We start from the raw sequence: 24,975 nt of genomic DNA, 5'->3' as shown, positions 1-24,975 counted from the left end.
TTATGGGATAAATAACTTTTTGTTCTAATTTTGTTCATGAATCTTGTATCACGACCATTATCAATTACATAATTGTTATTAATACTAATTCAAAGAGTCTGGACCTGAAAGTGATCTTTTTTTTTTTCTTTTTTTTTTTTCTCCCTGAAAGAGATCTTTTAAATTTTTTTTTTTTAATTTTTATTTATTTATGATAGTCACAGAGAGAGAGAGAGAGGCAGAGACATAGGCAGAGGGAGAAGCAGGCTCCATGCACCGGGAGCCTGATGTGGGATTCGATCCTGAGTCTCCAGGATCGCGCCCTGGGCCAAAGGCAGGCGCCAAACCGCTGCGCCACCCAGGGATCCCCTGAAAGAGATCTTAAATGTCATCTAGTCCTATGGGTTTTTTTAAACCTGTATTTTTAAAAATTTAGTTTGTGGAAAAACAAGCATAACAAAAAATTGGCCATCTTAACCATTTTTAAATGTTCAGTTCAATATTGCTAAGTTATTCACATTGTTGTGCATCCAGTCTCCAGAAGTCCTCTTGCAAAACTGAAACTCAGTATCTGTTAAACAACTCCCCCTTTCCCCTGGTAACCTCTGTTTTGCTTTCTGTGCCTATGAATCTAACTGCTCAAGGTCCCCACATAAGAGCAATCATATAGTATTTGTCTTCTTCTCATTGGTTTATTTCACTTAACCTCATATCCTCAAGGTGATCCACATTGAGCATATGTCAGAGTTTTCTTCCCTCTTAGATTCAAAAAATATTCTAGGCACCCCTGCTTTGACTTTCTCATTTTAAGGTTGAGGAAACTGAGATCCAGAAAAATGAAGCAGCTTGGCCACAACCACCTAGAAAATTAAGACTGGAATTCCTTCTCATTATTTAGTAGTTTCTGGACTGATCTAGGGGCCAGAAGCATGCCACATGTATTCTGTTGGGATGTGAAGTGATTTGAAGTGGTCTCAGATGATAAGATGGACTTCAAGTAGTTCTGTGAACAAGAAAGAAGAAAACATTGAATCCCAGAGCCAGGAAGTTGTCCCCCTTCCATAACCTGCCGCTCACTTGACGTAATCAGCAAGGTCAGTTTGGTGCAGTGTATCTGTACTATCTCACTTGTATTTGCTCACCCCCACCCCTTCACAGGTAAAACACACACACACACACACACACACACACACACACACAAAAGAGCAGGGTTCTGGCTCAGTAGTAACAGGTAACAACAGCTGGCTTGTTTAAAGTAACTATTTGAATGTTGTTCATTTTGGGTGTACTATAACAACGAAAGCTGGAACATAGAAGTTTTCCATTTCTTGTGGAGCTATGAAAGTTTTTCAAGCAATTTAAAAATTGAGGAACCACTTAAAGAAACTAAGTGTCTGAAGAGATGGCAATATATTGAAATATAGGTTACCTTAGTCTGGATAGTAAAGAAGTAAACTCCGATACAGAAATTTCAGTGCCAGGAGTTTATTTGGGAGGTGATTCCTGGAAATGCCAGTGGGATATTGGGAAAGTGAAACAAGGCAAGGAATTGATCCAATACAGATTCTAGGATTATGCACGTTACAGCTATGGCTAAGAGGGGATGGATCACACTGGGACAGTCTGGGAACCAATGTTTGCCACATCAGGGAAGAGGAAGCCTGGAGTTCTTATACAGACTCCTGTCCGTTATTGGCAGAGGGCTGCTCACAGCAAGGGTCAGTTTCCTGCTGTTTCTGGCTGTTTGCAGCTGAGCAGAGAGGGTGCTGAGAGTCTGAAATCTCTCTGCTGAACAGGTGGCTCTAGTGTTAAGTTAGACCGCTGTGTGTCCAAGCAGTGAGGGTGTGCACATAAGGACACAAGGTCCACCACACTTACTACATATGCTTTGCATGTAGTAGAGAAAGGACTACCTTGTTAATTTCTGTTGTGGCTAAACATTTTCAGAGTTTAGGATTTTACAGCCGTTATTAGATGCAAAATCTTGCATCTACAAGGGAAAGTTTTCTTGGCACCTAAACGTAGATAACTCTGCTGGGGTTGATCTTAGATCCTTTTCTTACTGGGCAGAGAGCACGGGAGGTCTGTGTGCATAGTATCACTTTGTCTGGTTGAGTAAAGGCTGGTGTTATTAATGCCCACCCCTGCCTTCTTCTGTTCCCTACAAATCCAAATCATTTTAGGCTTTCTTTGTTAAGTCATTTTCCAATCACTTAGTAATTTATATTATTCATTCCTGGACTTTCTCCAGCTTCTCTTCATCTTGCTTAAGTTGACGAGCCTATTTTCCCTAACTGCTTTTTCAAGATAATACATTTATTGAAGCATAATTTAAATTTCTGGCCACATGTAAAACCTCATGGTTTGTTAATAATTTATCCTCTTTTGATGGTAATTTAAATGATTTTAGTTATACAAATTACCGAAATTATCCCCAAAGTCATAGCGTATCTATATCAATTATTTGATAGTTATTAAAATGTATTTTAGAGCTATGTTAGTGGAAACACTGATTTAATCCTAAGTACTCTGCTCTAATATAAGTATAGTTAAAATTAAACAATTGGAATTAACTGATGCTACAGAAATTGAATTGGTTACGTTATTGTAAGTATCTAAATTTATTTGCTTTATCTTATTAACTCCATGGGCAAAAAAAAAAAAATATGTACCGTATTGCTGGCTTTATAAGCAGAAGCATGTGAATAAAATGAAAGCTTTTGTAGATTGTGAACAGGCACCTCTGATGTTTTAGAGAGCTCATCCCTGGTCGAAACTAATAATACCCCATTTCAGTGATATAAATACCATAACAAATGACTTGAATGACTTTGCCTCTCATCAGTTTTTTCTATAAGCCGAGTAAAATAATTCAGTAATTATTTTGCTTTGCTAAAAATAGAATTCATTTTATGTTAAAACATAATAATTTGAAGAAGCTTTGTTTAATTATATTCTTGGTCATTATTTGCACAAATGTTTTGCAATACTATTGTGGCCACATATCATGATGAGAAACTTAATAAATTACTGTTTGACTTTTCTGGGGAAAACACTCACCCGTCCCCTAAAGACACATACACACACATACACACACACACACACACACACACACACACACACCTGTATTACTTATCTGGATGTTGTAAAAGAAAGCATCTATTCTCAATTGACAATTATAAATGCATTCCGTAAGTATATTTCATATATAATAGAGAAAAGTGGAAGTATTTTACATACATACATGTTTTTGCCTTTTAGTTTTTAGTGAGCTTCAATCTATTTACAGTGAGCTACACAGACCTTGAGAGACACAGTTCAGTGTGCTGTGAGAGTGATTACTGAACCTACCCTTTGATCCAGATACAGGATATTTTTATCACCCCTGGATGTTTCCTGTGCCTGTCCCAGTACATCTCTGCCTTCCTCTACCCGCCCCCACCCCACTCCAGGAAGCAAGTACTGTTCTAATTCACAGATTGCACATTCATAAGTTTTGTTCCCTTTCTTAAAAATCCCCTCATAGAAGAATTTAAAGTGCACAAGTTGACAGTTTCTTGAAGGCAGTTTTCAACTACTGAGTAGGTAAAGTCTGAATATTGATTTCTGTGATTCTAAAAAACAATCGTTAAAAATATAGGGTGGGTAGTTTTTAATACTCTTACTTTTAGACTTTATAAATATTTTGTAATTTGAATTAACATTGAACTGACTGCTACATACAGCCTACATGCACTCATTGGGTAATTTTCTGGAGATCACTTAGAACGCTTTTGACCATTTCAAACGCCCTAACTGGCCATTAAAAAAAACAAAAAACACCACCACCACAAACAAAAAACACTTGTCTATAAACCTAACTGGTCATGGATTCAGCCCCAAATTAGTCATCAACCATTTTTGTGATCCATATCTTTAGTCATTTGTTCTTGGCGTCAAACGTTTTTGTTTCTGCTGGTGTGAAACCGTTATTTGATCTAATGGGCTGTCAGTGCTTCCAGGGACCCATCTTTTTACTTCTTTACAAGCAGCCCTTTCATGGTAGAATTTTATTTTATTTTACCAACTCAATGAATTTTATTCTTTAAAGTAGCATATGTGTGGAGCTATTAAATAAAAAAGTCATAAAGTAAGGAAAAATAAAACCGCTTTAGTTAGGAATAGCATGAGAACTGAAAGTTTCATGCTCTCTTCTTGACCATCTTCTTCTTTTTATGTTTGTTGTGCCGTTTGCCTGTGTGGTTTTTTTGTTGTTGTTGTTCCTTGGTAGCTCAGAGCTATTTGCTGAATTGTGGTTTGTGCCTGCCTCCTTTGCTTCAACAAATCCTTTCTGAGGATTTACTATGTACTGGGTGTCATGATGGGTGATAAAGAAGGCAAGAGAACATAGGGTTTACTTAAGAAAGAAAATTGCCTCCTTACTCTTCTACATCAAAACCAGCATTGTTTTTGCAGGGATGTTAGTTATATAAGATGTAAATAGATGACAAAGCACGAGATTTAAATTATAAACTACAGTGCTTAGGAGTGGGAAAATTAAGAGTAATGATTCAAAGGAATCATAGTCCATCGTGAGGTTCCAGGCAGTTTGGCTGTCAAGTGGGAAATAGATTTCAGGTGGCCGGGTTTCCCAATGATGATGAAATCAATTGCAAACCTGTTCCCAAACGCCTTGGTAGTTAGATCAGTAATACCTTTTGTTTACTGAGTTGAAAACCATCAAAATAAATCAGTTACGTAAACAAGATCCATGTCCATCCTCGTGATAAGACCATCTGTCAAAGCTTCAAGAAAGATACTGGTTCCTAAGTCCATCACTACAATTCTCTCACTTCTCTTTTGTAGAAATTAGAATTTTGAAAAGAGCAATATCTGGCAAGTCAATAATTTTAAAGACCAATTTTGACTAAGAGAATCAACTTCTAAAATTTATTTCAGCCAATGGATAAGAAAATGTTTTCTTTTAAATTCACTTTTCATAATGTTTTACCAATTCTTTTTTTTTTTAAGATTTATTTATTTATTTATGATAGACGTAGAGAGAAGCAGAGACACAGGAGGAGGGAGAAGCAGGCTCCATGCCGGGAGCCCGACATGGGACCCAATCCCGGGACTCCAGGATCACACCATGGGCCAAAGGCAGGCGCTAAACTGCAGAGCCACCTAGGGATCCCCAACGTTTTACCAATTCTAACAAGTAGCTAATCATTATTCCATGTTAGAGTATGTTGATATTCTTAAATATTTCTCCTCTTTCTGTGTTTATTTTTCTATTTTTTTTTTAATTCTAAAACTTAGTGTATTGCTGTCAGTGCTCTGGAAATTGAAATCATCATTATTCATATTCAGTGCTTGGCTTTTTCCTTGCTTTACTTTATTCATTCCTTTGTCCCAAACATTTTACACAAGTGCTATGTGCAACATATTTCATTAAAAAGGATTTAAATAGTATAGGAGTATGCAGACAAAAATAGAGAAGCTTATTTTATTTTCAGTCTAGTCACCAAGTACCATTGTAAATTTTCTTTCAAGATATCTTTTTAAAAATTATATAATTCAGCTTTATATCAGTTCATATTTCTCTAAGCTGATTTCAGTAGTTCTTAGAGTGTGAAGAATTTTAGAAATTTAGTATATTATGTGAAAACTTGAATTTTCACTTAAAGGCAAAATGTGTAAACAGTGAAGGAATTTATACTAGTGGAATCAAGATTGTTACCGATCACTATATTACAAAACTGTTTTCTCCTTTATGGTTTTTTTTTTATTTTTATTTTCTCCTTTAAACATTGTAGTCAGTGCATCTATGTAGATAAATACTGAAAGAATGTTGGTTATCATGTATCTCCTGACCTCTTGTGAAATAAATTTTGGATTCTAGGGTTTGATAATAGTTATTATTGTCCTAAAGTTTTATTATATGCTTTACCTGATAATTTTTTGTCCTTTGATTTTTTTAATTTACTCTGTATCTTAAATATTTTAACTTTTTAAGGAAGAATTAGCCTTTCTTTTCCCCCAAAGCCTTAAAATTGGCAAGAAATTAAAGATTTAGATTGGTATCTATGCTCCTCTTAATCAGGGAGTATTGTGAGACCCGAAGTGGGGAAATACAAATGATTTTATTTCGTTTCTCCCTAGGAATCCTGAAAAATGCACGAAGGTGGAAGATGGCAATAACAATTGCCTTGAAGCTTATTCTGAATTCGTTTACCGTTGCTGTATAACAAATTACAAATTTTGTGGCTTCAAGCGGTTCCTATTTATTTTCTCATAATTTTCTGTAGGTCAGAAGTCTAAATGGACTTGACTGGATTCTCTGTTCTAGGTTTTACCAGATTGAAATTAAGGTGTCTGTCACATTGGGCTATTTTTTTTTTAACCTAGAGGTCCTGGGGAAGAATTGACTTCCATGCTCAAAGAGGTTCTTGGCAGGATTTATTTCCTTCCTTCCTTTCAGTAGTAGGACTGAGGTCTCTGTTTTCTTGCTGGCTGTCAGCTGGGGTCTGCTGTGTTCCCAGAGCTTGCTTGCACTTATTCCTCTTCTTCCATCTGTACAGCCACAAACACATGGCAAGGCCTTCTCTGCTTTGTCTTTCTGACTTCCTCTTCTGCTACAGCCAGAGAAGCCCTCCACTTTTAAGGGCGCCAGAGGCTGGATCAATTTCACTTTATTTTGAGCTCAACTGGGCCATATAACATAACATAATAACAGGAGAGATGCCTCATCATATTCATGTATTACAAGGGATTGAAATCTGAGGGTGGGGACATTTTTGGAATTTTGCCCACCATATCACTTTGAAGTCTAGCCTCAATCTTCATAAAAGCTCGAGGATCACCAGCAAGTGAGAGTGAAGCATGTAACTCACATGGGAAAGGCCATTAAAATGAAGACCTGAGTTCTAAAATGAGATATAATTTCAGTATAATACAAATAAAAAACAGAGCAAGGTTTTCTTAAAAGTCGAAAATCCAATTATAAAGTTAATGGAAAAGAATATACACAAGAAGAGCCCAGAAGATTTGGCAGAAAGAAAAGCATTGGGGGAAAGAATTTGTTGTACCTAATCTCAGAAAGCCATCACAAAGCTATAGTAGTAAAAACTGAGTGATGACTGACCAGGAATAAATAGATAGATCTGTGTATAAATAAGAACTTGGTTCATGATAAACCTATTATTTCAAATAATAAATGGATAGTGCCATAAATGATGTTGAGAAAAATTGGATATCTGTCTGGAAAAACAATAACAACAAAGTTAGACCTTTATCGTAATACTCAATAGAGATGATAGAGCTAATCAGTTTTAAAACTACAAAGCCAATACAAACAAAAACAGGAAGTATTTTTTTCATAATCATAGGGGCAGATCATCTTACATAGAACATAAAGGATCACAAGACTTAGAGGAAAGAAGTTGACCTGTTTTGCCAAGTAATAGTTAATAAACACCATAAACAAATTTAAAGGAAAAAAAGGCATGAAATACCTGGGAATAAAAATGTCATCATCTTTAACGAATCCTGTAAATCATTAAGGGAGGACAAACAATGCAGTAGATAAATGGGCAAAGCATATGAATAGGCTATTCACAAAACATGAAAGACACATGGCCAGTAACCATATGGAGAGATTCACCCCATAGGATGTTTGATAGAACCCAGGTGTGGTCCTTCTGCATATGAGTCCTTCTATCATGAAAAAGAAGAAAAGTAACCTAAATGTTCATCACTTGTGGAATGGTTGAATAAGTTAAACTTTATCTATACTATGGCATACTTGTGAAACCAATAAAAATAGTTGTGCTTGCGTGTATATTGAGACACACATACACCTAGATGGAAAGGGGTCTACAATGTATTGTTAAATGAAGAAAAGCAAGTAGCAGGAAAACGCATTACCTCTCACCTGGTTCATATATGAACTCTCCAACATAAAGATACTGTAGCAGAGACAAAGTGTTCACCTAGATATTTAGGCTGGACCCTGTGCTTATTCTGAGTATTGGGTTGTAAGCAAAAGTGACATGTATTCTTTGTCAGTCAAGGCCTTTGGGAACCCTGATGCCACCTGCAGTCTCTCGCCTCCTCCAAGGCTACATCAGGATGATAAATCTACACAATGAGAAAGCTTCTGTTAACTAGGGTCTCTAAGTGACCCTGGGAGCTGAGCCTCCTACACTCTCCCTTAGCTGGGTAACTTAGTAGTTAAAGGGCTCAGATTTAGGTGTTGTCTGCTGTTACATTTAGTGTTAACTGCTCCTGGTTAGTACAGGGACCTATATACACATCAATGTATGTATTTATTGTTAGAGGATTGGAGGAAGGCATGCTGTCTGTCCCATGGTTAGTTGTTATCTCCTGGAAGAAGAATAGTGGGAAATGAGTGTGAGCCTACAACAGGAGGCAATCACACATTACTGTGATTATTTCCTTATCGTATGAATCTTATGAAACTACTTGTCTTTTTGATCATAAAAATGTTGGGATACATAAAATGCAATATTAGCAAAAAAAGTAGGTGATATATTAATCGCTTGCTTCAAAAGTAACTTGACCCCTGCTATGGTAGACTTATGACTGCTACTCCTTCTATTTTGGTATTTGGGTAACTAGTAAGTTGATACAGTGAAGTCACTTTCTGTTTTAATACACATGTGAAAGGTAAATCTCTCTAAAGTGGAAAGTCTTTTCATGTCTTTATTAAGAGTATGTGATTTGTAGTGTGTGATATACAGTGCAGTTTATTCAGTCTTTTGCCAACTGCTTCATGATTTTTGCTTTATTCAGAGTCTACTATATATATATATTTCTTTTTACTTAGTTTTCTATTAACTTATTTAAGTGAATCAATTTAAAAGGAAAATCTTATATTCCTATGTAACATGAAAAACTAATATCTTTTGATGTAAATAGAAGATACACATTAAATTAAATATAGGAAAAATGAAATGATATTATATGATTTGGCTTGCTGCTCTTGTTTGATGATGACTTGATGACACTGGGGCTTACCGTCCTTTTAAAAAAAAAGTGAGGTTATTAAATGTGAGAGGTGGTAAAAGCTGAGATCTTTTCCTTATCAGAGTGATTTAAAGATAATTAAAAATGGAATATGTTCTTAGTGTATAGCTTATAATTATTAATGCCTTGCCTCTGTACTATCAGTGTCATTACTCCCACATTTGGGGAAACAGGTTTTGTTGAAAGAATTCTAGGGACGCCTGGGTGGCTCAGTGGTTGAGTGTCTGCCTTCGGCTCAGGGCATGGTCCTGAGGTCCTGGGATCAAGTCCCACATTGGGCTCCCCGCAGGGAGCCTGATTCTCCGTCAGCCTATGTCTCTGCCTCTCTCTCTGTGTCTCTCAAAAATAAATAAATACAATCTATATAAAAAAAAGAATAAAAAAGAAAATTCTAGGATTGGAGTCAGAGGACCTGGAGTCAATGCTACCTTCATTTACCATATCTTTGGGTTTTCACTATGTCTTTGTATTTATAAAATGGGAATAAAAATGCCTACTGTCTTCACTTCATCTCAGGATTTTTGTGAATGAAATGGTATTGCATATCACTATTAATAATAGTTTTAGCACCAGTTTAACGATCACACATAACTAAGAAGTTACGTTACTTAGGTCATAGTTCTTCAGCTACCAGCACGTAAGTCTAACAACTCATTCTCCTGATTCCCAGTACTCCATCCCAGAGGAGTCAACATTTGTCTCCTGCAAAAGTGCATTGTTACCATAGATACTCAGATCAAATATGAATCTGTACCTATGTATTCTCACCAGGAGATACATTTAAAGTGCATATTCCAATGGTCAGTCTGGAGTTGCAGAACTTGATTTTATGCAGTTATATCTTCTGATGTGCTGCTTACATTTATTGACGTTTTATGTTTCTATAGTTTTATTTATTACAAGAAAGACTAGAGGGAGCCTTCTGTTTCAAAGAGCTCTCCTAATACTATAGTAAATTTGGTGTACTTAGCTCATTTGCTCTTCCTGGTCACCAGAGTGTTATTTAGTAAATTCCTTCCCCCAGAAATTATTTCTTAGTTTAATAGAATCTAGTATTGGTCAGTCCTGCTGGGCCCCAAGGGAAATAATGTTCAAGACAATTTTGTAATCGTAATAAAAAGTATTCCTCAAGCAAAAACAAACTCATAAATACAGAGAACAAACTGATGGTTAGCAGAGATGGGGAGGATGGGCAAAATGAGTAAAGGGGAGTGGGACATACTGGTTTCCAGTTATGAAATGAACCATAACACTGTATGGTGACAGATGGTAACTACACTTTTGGTGAGCATAGCATAACTACAGACTTGTCAAACCACTGTGTTGTACACCTGAAATGAATGTAACATTGTGTGTCAATTATATTTCAATTAAAATTAACTAACGAATTAATTTACAAAAAAAGAAAAGGGTGCCTGCATGATGCAGTCATTTGAGCACCTGACTCTTGATTTCAGCTCAGGTCATGACCTCAGGGTCGTAGGATTGAGCCCCATATCAGGTTCTGAGCTCAATGCAGAGTCTGCTGGAGATTGTCTCTCTCTCTCTCCCTCTGCCCCTCTCCTCCTGCTCACCTGCTCTCTCTCTCTAAGTAAATCTTAAAAAAAAGAAAAAGAAAAAGAAAAAGGTGTTCTTCACTCATACAAAGTAGTCATTTCATTTTTCCTTTTGACTCCCAAAAGCAGGTTTTTGTAGTTTATATAATATCCATCAAGTTTGTCATCAAGAAATCATTTTAAGCTAAATTTTCTCTGAGACATCCCACCTCCCAGAAACTCTCTTTTGCCTTTGGAAACTTGTTTCATCCCTTTCAAGTCGCTTCTGTTCTTTGATACAGGTCAGCTACATGATTCTTTGGGTGACTCATGATAGGCAGTTAGGGATGATTGAACTGATTCACTCCCGATTGAGTCGTCTATGTTCGTATCATCAGAAGTGTGAGATAGTGGGGACGCCTGGGTGGCTCAGCAGTTGCATCTGCCTTCAGCTCAGGGCGTGATCCCAGGGTCCTGGGATTGAGTCTCGCATCAGGCTCCCCGTGGGGAGCCAGCTTCTCCCTCTGCCTGTGTCTCTGCCTCTCTCTGTGTGTCTCTCATGAATTAAAAAAAAAAGTGCAAGATAGTTAGCCAGGACCTTACTCACGACTTCAGAGTTCATATGATTCTACTTGAAGTCCAAATATAACAATAATTCTTACATTTCCTAACAACTTCTAGTTGCCTACAGCAACTATATAGTTTTGATAAGTAATTCCTGTAGAGCTAAAGTTTCATATTTAACTCTAGCCCTGTTGAAGAAGTAGGCTTTGTGGTGTTTATGGGATTTGAATTTGCTAGAATGATCTCTTATTTACTGAAAGCCTGCTATGAGAAAACGATATCCAAAAATCCGAGTGTTCCTGAAAAGAAGCAGCAGCTACACAGTTTATAAGTGAGAGAGTCAACTAACACAGGGCCAGCAAGTGAGTTTATAATAAGTGAACAAATTCAATTTTCTACATAAAAAAGGGATTCTGTCATTTAAATTAACACCCCGTTTTCCACTAGTTCACATTCACCACATTCTTTGAAGTGGAAGGACTTCCATTTATAGAAGATTAAACAGATTTTGTGGTTATCATTGAGCATCCCAGGAACAACTTTGAATATTAAATATGAGAGATCTAGGGAAAATTCTTAGTTTTCTCAGTAAACCCAATGAGAGAGATTTAAGTAACATCCTTTTTTCCAGCCTGTCCTGTCACTTACCTTGCTTTTATTCACTGTGATCCTGTCCTAAACATCCTTTACCTGCAAATTATTTTGAACATGCACACCACTGGTAGATTTCTTTCTTGGCAAGATGTAGTCAATACCTTGTGACATATCCTTTATCTTACTTTTAACCAAGCCTTAAAAAAAAAAAATTTAGGTTTGTGATTTCTATTTCGTGACCTGTGCCTGTTGAGGAGATGCATTTTTTTCCCTTACGCTGTTTCTGGCCTTGCGTCTTTCCTTCTCTTGGACCCACACTATGCTCTCAACTTTTTGGCTTACCTTTCCTCAATCTTTTCAATTCCCTACAGTTTTACGAGTCCAGAAATATTGAATGAGTTCTGTTCCTTCTCTTTTTCTCACAGGGCTGCTTTTCTAATTAACTCTGTGCTGCTACTCTGGAGGTCTTACTCTTCCCCACTGCCCTTCTATTAATAGCTGTTGCAATGTGGATTCTTTCCCTTCTGCTTCCCTTTGGTCAGTCACACAGCAGCCTCTAACATGGCTACTGTGATACCCCATGTTTTTAATCTGCGAAGAGCTCTCTAGTGGGTCTATTAAAGACATCTTCATGCGGTTTTTGACAGTTCTCAGTAGAGATCTTCCCCGACTTATGATGGGGTTACATGTGGGTAAACGCATCATTAAGTTGAAAATATCCTAAGTCGAAATGCTTTTAATGCACCTCACCTACCAAATATCACAGCTTAGACCAGCCTACATTAAATGTGCTCAGACCTTTTACGTTAACCTAGAGTGGAGCAAAGTCATCTAACATAAAGCCTGTTTTTTAAAAAAGTATTGAATATCTCATGTAACTCACTGAGTACACTGTCAGTGAAAAGCAGAAAGGTTGTTGGTTACAGACTGGTTGTGTGAGTGTGTCTGTTACCTATCAGTTCTTTACCCTCATGACCGCTGACAGATGTACAGCCTCCCTGCCCAGAATCATAAGGGAGCATCATAGCACATGTCTTGAGCCCTGGAAAAGACTGAAATTCAAAATTCAAAGTATGGTTTCTACTGAATGCCTGTTGCTTAAAATTGTTAAACTGAATCATTGTTAAGTTAGGGACTGTCTGTGCTCAGGCTGGACATGTCTGGTCCCAACCAAATGTGTAAGGAATACTCTTATGTGAGAAAGGTAATGAAGATCTTGACATAATCAAGACATCTTAAAAAAAACAAATATTGTTCTTAGCTGACTAATAAGCTTAACAATTATAAATGATTTCATTCACTTTTGAAAAGGTTTTGTTTTGAAGTGTGATTCATTTTATTTTATTTTTTGAATCACATCCAAAACAACATATTGTATAAATTTGTCCTCAGAATATACTACTTGATTGTATGGAGCTAGTGTGTTTTCTTGTGGTATGTACTTTATTTTGGTATTCACTTCCTTTATAAATAATAAGAATTATAAAAATGTATGAAAATAAGCAAATGCATTTGTAATAAGACATTTGAATAGTAATAAGAGGAGCTTCATTTAAATATCAGTAAGACAGGGTTAAATTGCTTAATGTAGCATATTATACATATTATACATTATGAATGTAAATAGATTGTTGCATATATTTATATTTTGGGAGATTTTTTCCCCCTTCATTTGACAGAGAATGGATAAATTTCTAGTAGAGAATGTTACTACGGTCAGACCTCATTACTGCCAATATTGTGATGTACTAGGTAACCTTTTAGAAATTAGCCCGAGGTCATTTTTATTCATTAAACAGTTCATTATAGAAATATTTGGTTGTTCCTCCTAATTTTACCTTTGTCCAACTCTTTTCAGTTCCCATTTTCACCACTTTATTTATTAAAATTCAAAAGTGGTGAAAAACTTTTGTCTTGGGAAATGCAACTGAATTTATTTTGGGAAAGACAGTGGAGTTAAAAGAAAATCAATTTCCTATAGAATTTATTTAATCCTCTTTTTCCTTTTCCCTAAGAGCTTTGATAGGGTAGGCAGTAAAATGTGACAGTTTATAGATTTCACAAAGATAGGTGGAATATATAGTAACTGGAAAGGGTAATGGCATACCTACATGATGTACATTTCTCCATCTCTCTTAGTAGTGCTGACCTGAGAGGTTCCTATGATTTGGAAATGTTGGGGTTTGAAGTAAATGATCAAGAACAAATTCTTAATACATCTTCAGTGCAAAAAGATGGTTTTGTTAGAACAGGAGGACAGGACCTGTGGGCAGAGAGAGCTGCACTGGGGTCATGAGGAGTGGCCTATTACATAACTTTCAAGATGGGAGGGGATAGGGATAGTCTCTAAGGAATTTGGAAACAAGGTTTCCAGGACCTTGAGGGGGCTGGCTATTGTTGGGATAAAGGTCATTTATTACTGTCTAATAAGACCTGAGTCATGACCCTTTGGATATATATCGATGGACCATATGCTTGGAGGATGATTGCTAACGTATATCTTGGGGAGGAGGTAGTGATAGGGAGTTTCTCTCTTTTTTTAAAGATTTCATTTATTTATTCATGAGAGACACAGAGAGAAAGGCAGAGACACAGGCAGAGGGAGAAGCAGGCTCCCTCAAGGGAGGCTGATGCAAAACTTGATCCCAGGATCCCGGGATCATGATCTGAGCCAAAAGCAGACGCTTGATCACTAAGCCACCCAGGTGCCCTGATAGGACTATTCCAAAGGAATTTTTGTATGTTAAAGGAGACGACTTAAAGGATCCTGGAGGTCAGGATATTAGTTAAGGTAAGATTGCCTTTGCCCTTAGCAAATTAAGTATCAACTACAAGGCAGTTGAGTTCCCAGATCTAGGAACGTCATTCCACCTGTCTCAAGGACTTGTCAATGGGCTATAAGTTGTAAGGAAATTTAATTTTTGCTTTTGCTTTTGTTTCCCACATCACTGCACTAAAGTATGGCAAATAAAATAGAAAATAAACTTATAATAGATAACAATTTAGGAAATACTTGAATAGAAATTAGTGTTTAACATGAGAACAGTATCAAATATTTGAGCAAATTTAAATCACAGTTATTTTAGGAAAGAGAAAAGAGCATGCAGCTTCCTCTTAAAATTTCACCTTTGTTCTTTAAAGATGCATTAAAGGGCATTCAAAGTGATCACATCAGTTCAATTTGGAATAAGCCTACCTTGGTGGTTTTATTATTTAAAAAAAAATCCAAATGCACTTATCCACATTTAGAAGATAATATACATTTTACAGATATTCACTGGGCATTTCCTTTGATAGATACATGGCATTATATAATTATTAATAATTATTAAATATTTACAGTGTGTTTATATTGTGTTGGGTCTTTGGGAATATACCAACAATATAAAAAAAAAAAAAAATCCCTGCTCTATATGGGAACGTGGGCCAGGAGTTGAAGTGGGCTAGAATTCTGCTGTTCTCATTTCCAGCCTGTGACTGGGTTTTAAACTCTGCAAGACTAGTTCTGTAGACACAGATTATCTTCCTGGATCTGATTAATTTGAGGCAAAAGAGCATTTCTATGGCTCTCCAACTTACCTTCTTCTTCTGCTTTCTTCTTCTTCTTTCTTCTTCTTTTTTTTTCTTTCTTCTTTTTAAAAGATTTTCAGGGATCCCTGGGTGCTGGGTGGCTCAGCAGTTTAGAGCCTGCCTTTGGCCCAGGGCCATCTCAGGGTCCTGGGATTGAGTCCCACATGAGGTTCTCTGTGTGGAGCCTGCTTCTCCCTCTGCCTATGTCTCTGCCTGCTACCACCCCCCGCCCCGTGTCTCTCATGAATAAATAAATAAAATCTTTATTTTTTTAAAAGATTTTATTTATTCATTCATGACAGACAAAGAGGCAGAATTATGTTTTTAAAAATAAAATCTTTATTTTTTAAAAAAGATTTTATTTATTCATTCATGAGAGACAGAGAGGCAGAGACACAGGCAGAGGGAGAAGCAGGCTCCCTATAGGGACCCTGATGTGGGACTGGATCCCAGGATCCCAGGGATCATGACCTGAGCTAAAGGCAGACGCTCAACCACTGAGCCACCCAGGTACCCCTGCAACCCACCTTCTCAATAATGGATCTCCACTGCCACAACTAAAGAAGGCAGGAAGGAGAGGAAGGAAGGTGGGAAGCAGAGAAAGGAGGGAAAGAAGAAAGAAAGAAAATCAAGCAATGCCCTCAACTAAAAACTAAATAAGAGACTCAACAATCTTTAACTTCTCATTGGTGAAATGAGACCTGCATACATAAAATAGTTATTTTCCATAAAAGTTATTTTTCCTTTTTTTCTCCTCCTTTTCTTTCTCTGTATTTACCCCTCTTTTTACTTCCTCCACCATCATTACATCCTCAAAGGAATACCTTCTCAAACCACAAGCCCGATTTGCAGTTGTATTTCTCATCATCACTAACTTGTTTCGAGGACCTCTTCAACCCAATTTCTAATGGTTGGTAGAAAAGCCGTACATACTGGATAATAATGAAAATTGTATTACCTCCAAAATAAGCTGTCAATCAGTATTTTTACTTTTAGTTTGGTCTTTATTTACTTTGTTGATTCCTTAACTTGATAGGTAATGCAAAGAATGATGCCCTGTTTTTACATAGTACTGTAAAGTCTCTGTGTGATCAAGGGACATATTTCTATATTGCTCTCTTAGATGAGTTAGCCAGCATTTATCCAGACTTCTTTCCCAAGATTCTTGGCATTTTCTGAGTTTCATTTCTGCATTGATTATGGAATCTCTTATTTCGAAGGAACCCTTGATGAACATTTATTGTGCATATTTATGGCTGAAACCAAGTGGTATATAAAGTTGAAATTTACACAGATGTAGAAGACAAGACTCCTTATTTTTGAAGTATTTAATAATTTCACTACTTATTCAAGATGTATTTTAATTATTGTGTGTATCTTTACCATGCTTTGTATCTATATTTAATAGTTTTGGATTCTCACAAAAATTCTTAATGATGTAGGGGATGGAATTTCTTACAGATAAGGAAATTATTACTTAAATAAATTGACTATTCCAATATATGAAGAGCAGATAACAGCACAAGCCTTAAAAATCTCATCTCCTACTTTCAAGTTAAATGATTTTGCCAGCTGTCACCCTATTGGCTACAATGAAGGAAACCAATGGAGAACATAGGTTATTACCAAGCCACTTGCTACCACTTGTATTAAGAATTCTGAGAGAAAAAAGAAAGGAATAGTCTCTCATGGGATAAAGCAAGTTACAGAAGGCTATTTTTGAGAAACTAAATTTTAAATCAGCTCTGGAAAGAAATGGTAGATTTGTGTTGGTTGATGAGATAATTTATATAGAGAAAACAACCAGAACTATGAGAAGGTAGCAAGAATGTGCAGAATTTAAAGGGTGATTATAAAGGAGCAGAGAAGCTATGTTTGGAAATACTCCTCCAGGTTTAGATGGTATTGTATCCTAGTCTGAGTTCTTTCTCATCTAAAGTGTGATAGGGGGTTTCTGGCAGTTTGGGTTTTTATTTCCTTCCTGAAATGTTTGCTAGAATTCACCCATGAAGCCAAATGGACCTGCAATTTTCTCTAGGGATATAAATTTGATTTCATGTATATATATAATTTTTTCTCCTTTCTCTTTGCAACTGTTGGTGTTTTGTGTCTTTTAAGGACTTTGTTCATTGGATTTGTTGACATGAAGCTCCCTTTATTATCTATTTTCTGTCTTTACAGTGTGTTTCACCTTTCATTCTTAATAATTTGTACCTTCTTTCTTTTTCTCCTAAATCTACTTTAAGGTTTAAAGTTTCATTGATTTTTTTTAAAAAATTGTTTTTCAGAGGTCTGTTCCATTGATTATGTTTTCTCATACTTAGTTTTAATTTGTTCTTCATTTTCTAGCTTCTTAAAGTTGAAATGTTCGATTTATTGCATTGGGGCTTCTTTTCCTACTAAAAATATTTAAAACTATAAATTTCTCTTTATGCACAGCTCCACCTGCACTCCAGATTTTGATGGATTGTATTTTCATCATCATTGAGCTCAAAATATTTTTAAATTTCTCTTGTGATTTCTCCTATGAATCATAGGTTAAATTAAAGTATATTTTGTGCTCATCATATAAATGTTTGAGTGTTTTCCAGATATCTTTTCATCTTTGACTTCAAATTGAATTCTTTTCTGGTCAGAGAATATACTTTGTTACTGTTTTGATTATTTGAAATTTGTGAGGATTTGTTTTCTTTTCCAACATTTGAGCTGTCTTGCCGTATGTCCACGAGGACAAGCAAGAAAGTGTGCATATTCTGTTGCTCTTCTGAGGATTGTGGTGTGAAAGTCATTTAGGTCAAGTTGGTTGAGAATTTCTGAGTCCTTCTGATTTTCTATCTTTGTCAACTATGGAAAGAAGGATGTTAAAATGTCCCATTGTGATTGTGGGTTTGCCCATTTATTTCTTCTATGAATTCTCTCATGTATTTTCAAACTCTGTTCTTAGATGCAAACACATACAGGATATTTCTTCTTGATAATTTTATTGATGAAATACTCCTCTTTATCTATGGTAATTTTCTTTGTCTGGAAGTCTACTTTCACTGATAGTAGTAGAACCACTCCATCTTTCTTATGACTGGTGTTTGGAAAGCTTATTTTTTCCACATTCTTTTATTTTTAACCTTTCTATTTCTGTATATCGAAAGAAAGTGTGTTCTGGGGACACTCTGGTGGCTCAGTCGGTTAAGCATTCAACTATTGATTTCAGCTCAGGTCATGATCTCAGGGTCATGAGATTGAGTCCTAAGCCCATTATGGAGCCTGCTTAAGATTCTTTCTTTCCCTCTCTCTCTGCCCCTAACTCCCTACCCACACTCTCTCTGTCTTTAAAAAAAAAAGATAGATAGATAGATAGATAGATAGATAGATAGATAGATAGATGATAGATAGATAGTAGATAGATAGATAGATAGATAGATAGATAGATAGATAGATAGTGTTCTAGTGGCTAGCATATAGTTGGGTCTCACATTTCTACCCATTCTGACAATCAAGATTTAAAACTTGTTTATTGAATAAAATTATCAATATGGTTACATATAATTCTAGCATCTTGTTATTTTTTTCTATTTGTCCCATTTGTTGTTCTTTTTCCTCTGCTTCTGCCTTCTAATGGATGTATTGAGTGTTTTTAATTATTACATTTTATCTCCACTATTGGCTATACTTTTTTTTTTAATTTGGTGTTTGTCCTAGGATTTTTAGCATATATCTTAATTTGTCATAACCTCAGTTCATGTAACATACCACTTAATGGAAAGAATATTTACAAGAGTGTTTATTTTCATTTCTGTCTTCCATCTCTTGTGCTATTTTTGTGATACATACATTTCCTTGCTGTATCTGTGGTGAACTCCATTATATGTTGTTGTTATTATATTGACTTTACATGGTCAGTTATCTTTTATAAAAATTGAAAGATGAGAAAAAAAAAGAAACAAAAACTTTTAATTTCCCTGCAAATTTGTTAGGTCAAGTGCTCCTTATTTCTTTATTTAGATCCCACTTTGCATCTGTAATATTTTTCTTTTGCCTGAAACACTTCCCTTTTCATTACCTCCCGTGGAGGTCTGCTGGAGAAGAATTCCCTCAGCTTTTATCTGAAAAAGAATTTCTCCTTCGTTGAGGTAGGACATTTCACTGATAATGGAATTCTAGGTTGAGATTTTTTTTCCCCCTCAAGACTTTGAAGATGTTACTTGATTGTCTTATGCTTGCCTTATTTATAACTGGGTATCTTTCAATCCTCAATACATGTTGTCCTGTGTATGATGTATCGTTTATCCCATCCGTTTTAATTTTTTTCTCCTTCTTGGGATGCCTGGGTGGCTCAGCGATTTAGTGCCTGCCTTCGGCCCAAGGCGTGATCCCAGAGTCCTGGGATCGAGTCCTGCATTGGGCTCCCTGCATGGAGCCTGCTTCTCCCTCTGCCTGTGTCTCTGCCTGTCTCTCTCTGTCTCTGTCTCTGATGCGTAAATAAATAAAATCTTTAAAAAAATATTTTTTTTTCTTCTTCTTATTGAGTGTTAGCGTTTTAATGATGATATACTTTGATAGGGTTTTCTTTGTCTATACATTTGGGTATATTGAGCTTAGATCTGTGTGTTTATAGTTTAAATCAAATTTGGAAAGTTTCTACCACTCTTCAACTATGTTTTTTGTTCCTCTTCTTCTGAGACTCCAAATGCAATTAATGTTATTACATAGTGGGATCCCTGGGTGGCGCAGCGGTTTGGCGCCTGCCTTTGGCCCAGGGCGTGATCCTGGAGACCTGGGATCGAATCCCACGTCGGGCTCCCGGTGCATGGAGCCTGCTTCTCCCTCTGCCTATGTCTCTGCCTCTCTCTCTCTCTCTCTCTCTCTCTCTCTGTGACTATCATAAATAAATAAAAATTTAAAAAATCTTTAAAAAAAATGTTATTACATAGTTCACTGATTCTCTATTCCTCATTTCTTTTTTGTCTGTTCTTCTTGGCAGATAGTTTGTGGGGTTCTTTTTTTTAAAGATGTTATTCATTTATTTATTTGAGAGAGAGGGAAAGAGCACAATTTGTGGGAGGGGCAGAGGAAGAGAAAAGAAGCAAGCTCTCTGCTGAGCAGGGAGCCAGGGAGCCAGATGCAGGCCAATTCCAGGATCCCAGGATCATGACCTGAGCTGAAGGCAGATGCTTAACTGACTGAGCCACCCAGGTGCCCCATGGCAATTAGTTTTTATTGCTAGGTTTTCAGATTGACCAGTCTTTTCTTCTGCATTATGTAGTCTACTCTTACTCCCATTCAGTGAATTTTACTTTTCAGATTCTGTATTTTTTCATCTTGTATTTTTCAGTATTCTACTTCGTTCCTTATAGCTTCTTTCTTTTTTTCTCATCATATTCATGTTCTCCGTTAAAACTAGTCTATTTATAGCATTTTTGTAAAGATTTTATTTATTCATGAGAGACACAGAGAGAGGCAGAGACATAGGCAGAGGGAGAAGCAGGCTTCCTGAGGGGAACCCAATGTGAGACTTGATCCCAGGACCCCGAGATCACGCATGAGCTGAAGGCAGACACTCAATCTCTGAGTGTTGAGTGTCACCCAGGCATCCCTATTTATAACTATTTAAAAATCTCTGCCACTTCCTATCTTTCATTTCTGTATGTTTCTATTGATTGACTTTTTTCTCCTGATTATATATCACATTTTCCTGCTTCTTCACATGTCTAATATTTTTTTATTTGGTACTCGACATTTTGATTCTTAAAGTTTTGCATGTCTTGATTTTGCTGTCTTCCTGTTAAAGCATTAAACTTTGTTTTATATAGGCAGTTACCTTAATCAACTTGATCTTTTTGAGGCTTATTTTTTAGCTTTATTAAGATGGCTCTAAAGTACTCTTGCTCTAGAGCTAGTTAAGCCTAAGGCTTAACATCACTATATCTTGAATGTTGAGTATCTCTGTGCACTATAGATGTGCAATTCAGTATTCAGCATCAGGCTGAAAGGAATCTTTGTTAATGTTCCGGGATCTCTTTCTCTGCTTAATGCCCTCTCTGACAGTGCTCCCAAATTTCAGCTGCCTTAGCCTCCCCAACTCCAGAGTATATCTCCTCACTGTGGTGTGATCATGATGTTCTACTTGGTTACTCCCTGCTCAGCAGTCTAGGAAATGCCTCCATTTCAAAAGCTGGGATCATTATAGGATCACCTTGTGTGTTCACCTACTCTTAAGGATCACATTGTTATGATGCCTTTTCTCAAATGACCAGAAACATCATTTTACATCTTTTGTCCAATTTTCTACTTGTTTAGTGTGGGGAGGGCATTTTTAGTATATTTATTCCATCGTGGCTGGAAGTAGAAATCCTTCCATATATTGATTTATGTATTTTATGTATTATGTAACAGATGAATTCATTTTCATCTTAAAAATCCAAGAGTAATATAGATATTCAGAATAGAAGATGCTAGTCCCCTTACCTCTCCCACCTCATTTCATGTCACTCAACAGAGAAACCACTTTTAGAAGTTTGATGTACATCCTTCTATTTTCCTTTATGTACTTACATCCATTTATATATACATGTTCACACAAATTAGAAATATCCATAAGTACATAAAGCAGTTCTGTAAGTATTATTCTGTAACTTTTTCACTTGATAACATCTTAGTGATAGAAATCTTATTTTTAAAGTATGTATCAATGAGAGACTCCTAACTCTGGGAAACAAACTAGGGGTGGGGGGAAGGGGAGGTGGGCAGGGGATTGGGGTGACTGGTGACAGGCACTGAGGGGGGCACTTGATGGGATGAGCACTGGGTGTTATTCTATATGTTGGCAAATTTAACACCAATAAAAAATACATTTAAAAAAATGAAAAGAGGAACTATGGACACAATAGAAATAGGGTAATAATAAAGGGAATAATAAAAATAATCTAATGCACAAAAAAATAAAGTACGTATCAATTTTAATTTTTTTAACATTAGCCATATATTCTACAGAATGGTTTTCTTCTAATTTACTTAATCACTCTGTTTCTCATTCATTAAAGTTTTCCCTTCTAACTTTTTGCTCTTCTAAACTGTATTTTTTAAAATTTTTTTATTTATTCCTGAGAGAGAGGGACAAAGAGAGAGAGAGAGGCAGAGACATAGGCAGAGGGAGAAGCAGGCCCCCACTGAGCAGGGAGCCTGATGCAGAACTTGATCCTAGGATCTTGGGATCATGACCTGAGGCAAAGGCAGATACTTTGCTGCTTAGCCACCTAGGCACCCCTAAACTGTATTTTTTAATAATATGGTACAGCAACTTTTCCAGTGGTAAGTATTTCTGTAGAAGAAATCACAAAGTTTTCAAATAGTCTGTTTATAAATTGCCTTTCTAAACAGTTTTTACATATTTACATTACTCCTAACTAACCAGGTTCTTTGTTTTTTTGTTTTGTTTTGTTTTTGTTTTTAAGATATTATTTATTTACTCATGAAAGACACAGAGAAAGAGTCAGAGACCTAGATAGAGGGAGAAGCAGGCTCCCTGAGGGGAGCCTGATGTGAGATTCAGTCCCAGGATCCCTGGACCATGCCCTGAGTCAAAGGCAGATGCTCAACCACTGAGCCACCCAGGTGTCCCTAACCAGGCTCTTTGAAGAAAGGTTGATTCTAGATCTAGAACAGGAAATGTAAGAGATAAGTCTAGAATATCTTATCACAACAGAAACCAAGGGAAGTAAAAAAGATAACTGTGATCCAGTAAGATCACAGTAGAAGTAGGCAGAAGATTTAGAACCCCCTTTGAAGGGACTACCATTGGTCAGAGATGGGTCAGTTTACCAACCAAAAAACTATTGGATCGAAAAACATCAAATATGTTTAACCACCAAGAATCATAAAGATACCAACCAGATCAAACCCCAAACCACATTCTTCACCTTGGAAAGGAATTAGGGGATAAAATCATTATTCTGAATACTGGTAGGGAGAAGAATCATGTATTTTATCCTCCTTTTCCCGTACAAACCTTATTTCAAAGTAACCAAATAATTAACGAGAGGAATTTATTTTTTAATTAATTACCTTACTTACTTACTTACTTAATTAATTAATTAAGAGAGAGTACAAACTAGGGGGTCGAGGGAGAGAGAGAGGGAGAAACAGACTCTCTGCTGAGCCCTGATGCAGGGCTCCATCCCAGGACCCTGAGATCATGACCTGAGCAGAAGGCAAATGCTTAATGGATGGATTCACCCAGGCATCTAGAGGGGGGATTTCTTTATAGAAGTCTACTAATAAATGTAGAAGGAATAACAGAATCAGACTACCAAAGTTATAACCTTTATTAATTGAAATACTAGCCCTAGGAAATAATCATCAGTGGCTACAAATAATCTCAGGTAAAGCATGAAGAAGAAGCATATTATGATAAGTGGGTGTAGCTGACAACACCTGACTCCACAGATCATATGTTAACACTGTGGAAGGAGAGATAGCCAGCTGTTATGTGGCAGCTTTTCCAAAATTGAACCTGTTCAAGGCCCTCAATCTAACTACCACTTTATAGGACAAACAGGAGTTAAAGGAACTTACAAAATGACATCTCAGGGATGCTATCAGCCAACTCTAGAATTCCAGAGATTCTATAAGACAAATAATCAAGTTTCTTCAATAAGTAATAATCAAGAAATAAAAATATTTTTATTAGATTTAGCCATTATTAGATTTTATTAGATTAACTTATTTTATTAGATTAGATTTAGAGATTAAAAGAGAAAGATAGGAAATCTCACTCAAATGTAATATGCAGACCTTGTTTGGATCTTGATTTGAATAAACCAACTGTAAGAACACAGTGGGATAATTAGATTTTAACAATGACTAGATTTTAGGTCATATCCAGGAATTGTTAATGCTTTACGTGTGATACTAGTATTGTGTTCATGTTAAAAATAGTCCTCTCTTAGAAACAAAATGAAATATTTATCACTGAGGTGATAGAATCTCTGCACTTGTGTTTAAATAATCCTATAAGGGGTTAAAAGGGGAGGTCTGGTGGCAATTATTTATCTTGGATGAGGAGTACTCGGGGTTTATTATAGTAGTTTTTCTACATTTGAGTGTGTGTACAGGGGGTTTATTATACTATCTTTTCTACATTTGAGTGTGTGAGATTTTCTATCATTAATTAAATTTTTAATTTTTTTAGAGCAATCTCTGTACCCAGCGTGGGGCTCAAACTCATGACCCTGAGATCAAGAGTCATGTGCCCTACCTACTGAGCCAGCCAGGCGCCCCATGAATTTTTTAAATTGAAAAATAAACTTACCTTTAACAGGCCACGTGAAGAGAATTTTGTAAACCATCAGAATAAGTGAGGAGCTTTCAGAATTTTCACCCCAAATATTTGGGAGTCTGTGTATCCCTATGCATCTGCAGAAACGGCATTCCCAAATGGTAGAGAATTTGTTCAGCATACTTGCTACGCTAATTTGGATCCAATATGCACTTTATCTTGAAATTTGCATGAATCCCATAGTTTTCAACCCCCTGGAGAAGTCTTTGAAGCAAATCTAATGTTGTGTATCCTGTCCTATCTCTTTCTCAACACGATCCTAATATTTGTTTTGCAGGTACAGCAAGTACAGACTGTGCCACAGGTACAGCATGTCTACCCAGCTCAGGTGCAGTACGTGGAAGGAAGCGATACTGTCTATACCAATGGAGCGAT

At 36.4% G+C, this 24,975-nt stretch overlaps 1 protein-coding gene and 1 long non-coding RNA gene across 29 annotated transcripts in view; one reads left to right on the top strand and one right to left on the bottom strand.

The window, feature by feature from the left end:
• RFX3 (regulatory factor X3) overlaps window positions 1-24,975 on the top strand; it is a 289,026-nt gene that overhangs the window by 143,104 nt on the left and 120,947 nt on the right. For all 28 annotated transcript variants that reach the window (XM_038527193.1, XM_038527196.1, XM_038527198.1 and 25 more), the window contains one exon: window positions 24,878-24,975. In XM_038527193.1, the coding sequence (XP_038383121.1) occupies window positions 24,878-24,975 (98 nt within the window). The remainder of the gene's footprint in view (window positions 1-24,877) is intronic.
• On the bottom strand, window positions 301-24,947 carry LOC111096943. The gene is made up of 3 exons (XR_005354263.1): window positions 24,574-24,947; window positions 23,838-23,887; window positions 301-982 (listed from the first exon to the last, which is right to left on the bottom strand). It is a non-coding gene; the product is annotated as an uncharacterized LOC111096943 (long non-coding RNA).

Source organism: Canis lupus, chromosome 1 (genome assembly GCF_011100685.1).
Source record: "Canis lupus familiaris isolate Mischka breed German Shepherd chromosome 1, alternate assembly UU_Cfam_GSD_1.0, whole genome shotgun sequence".
NCBI classification, from domain to species: Eukaryota; Metazoa; Chordata; class Mammalia; order Carnivora; family Canidae; genus Canis; species Canis lupus.
The sequence above is the reverse complement of the archived record's forward strand: the minus strand, read 5'-3'. Positions and strand labels throughout refer to the sequence as shown.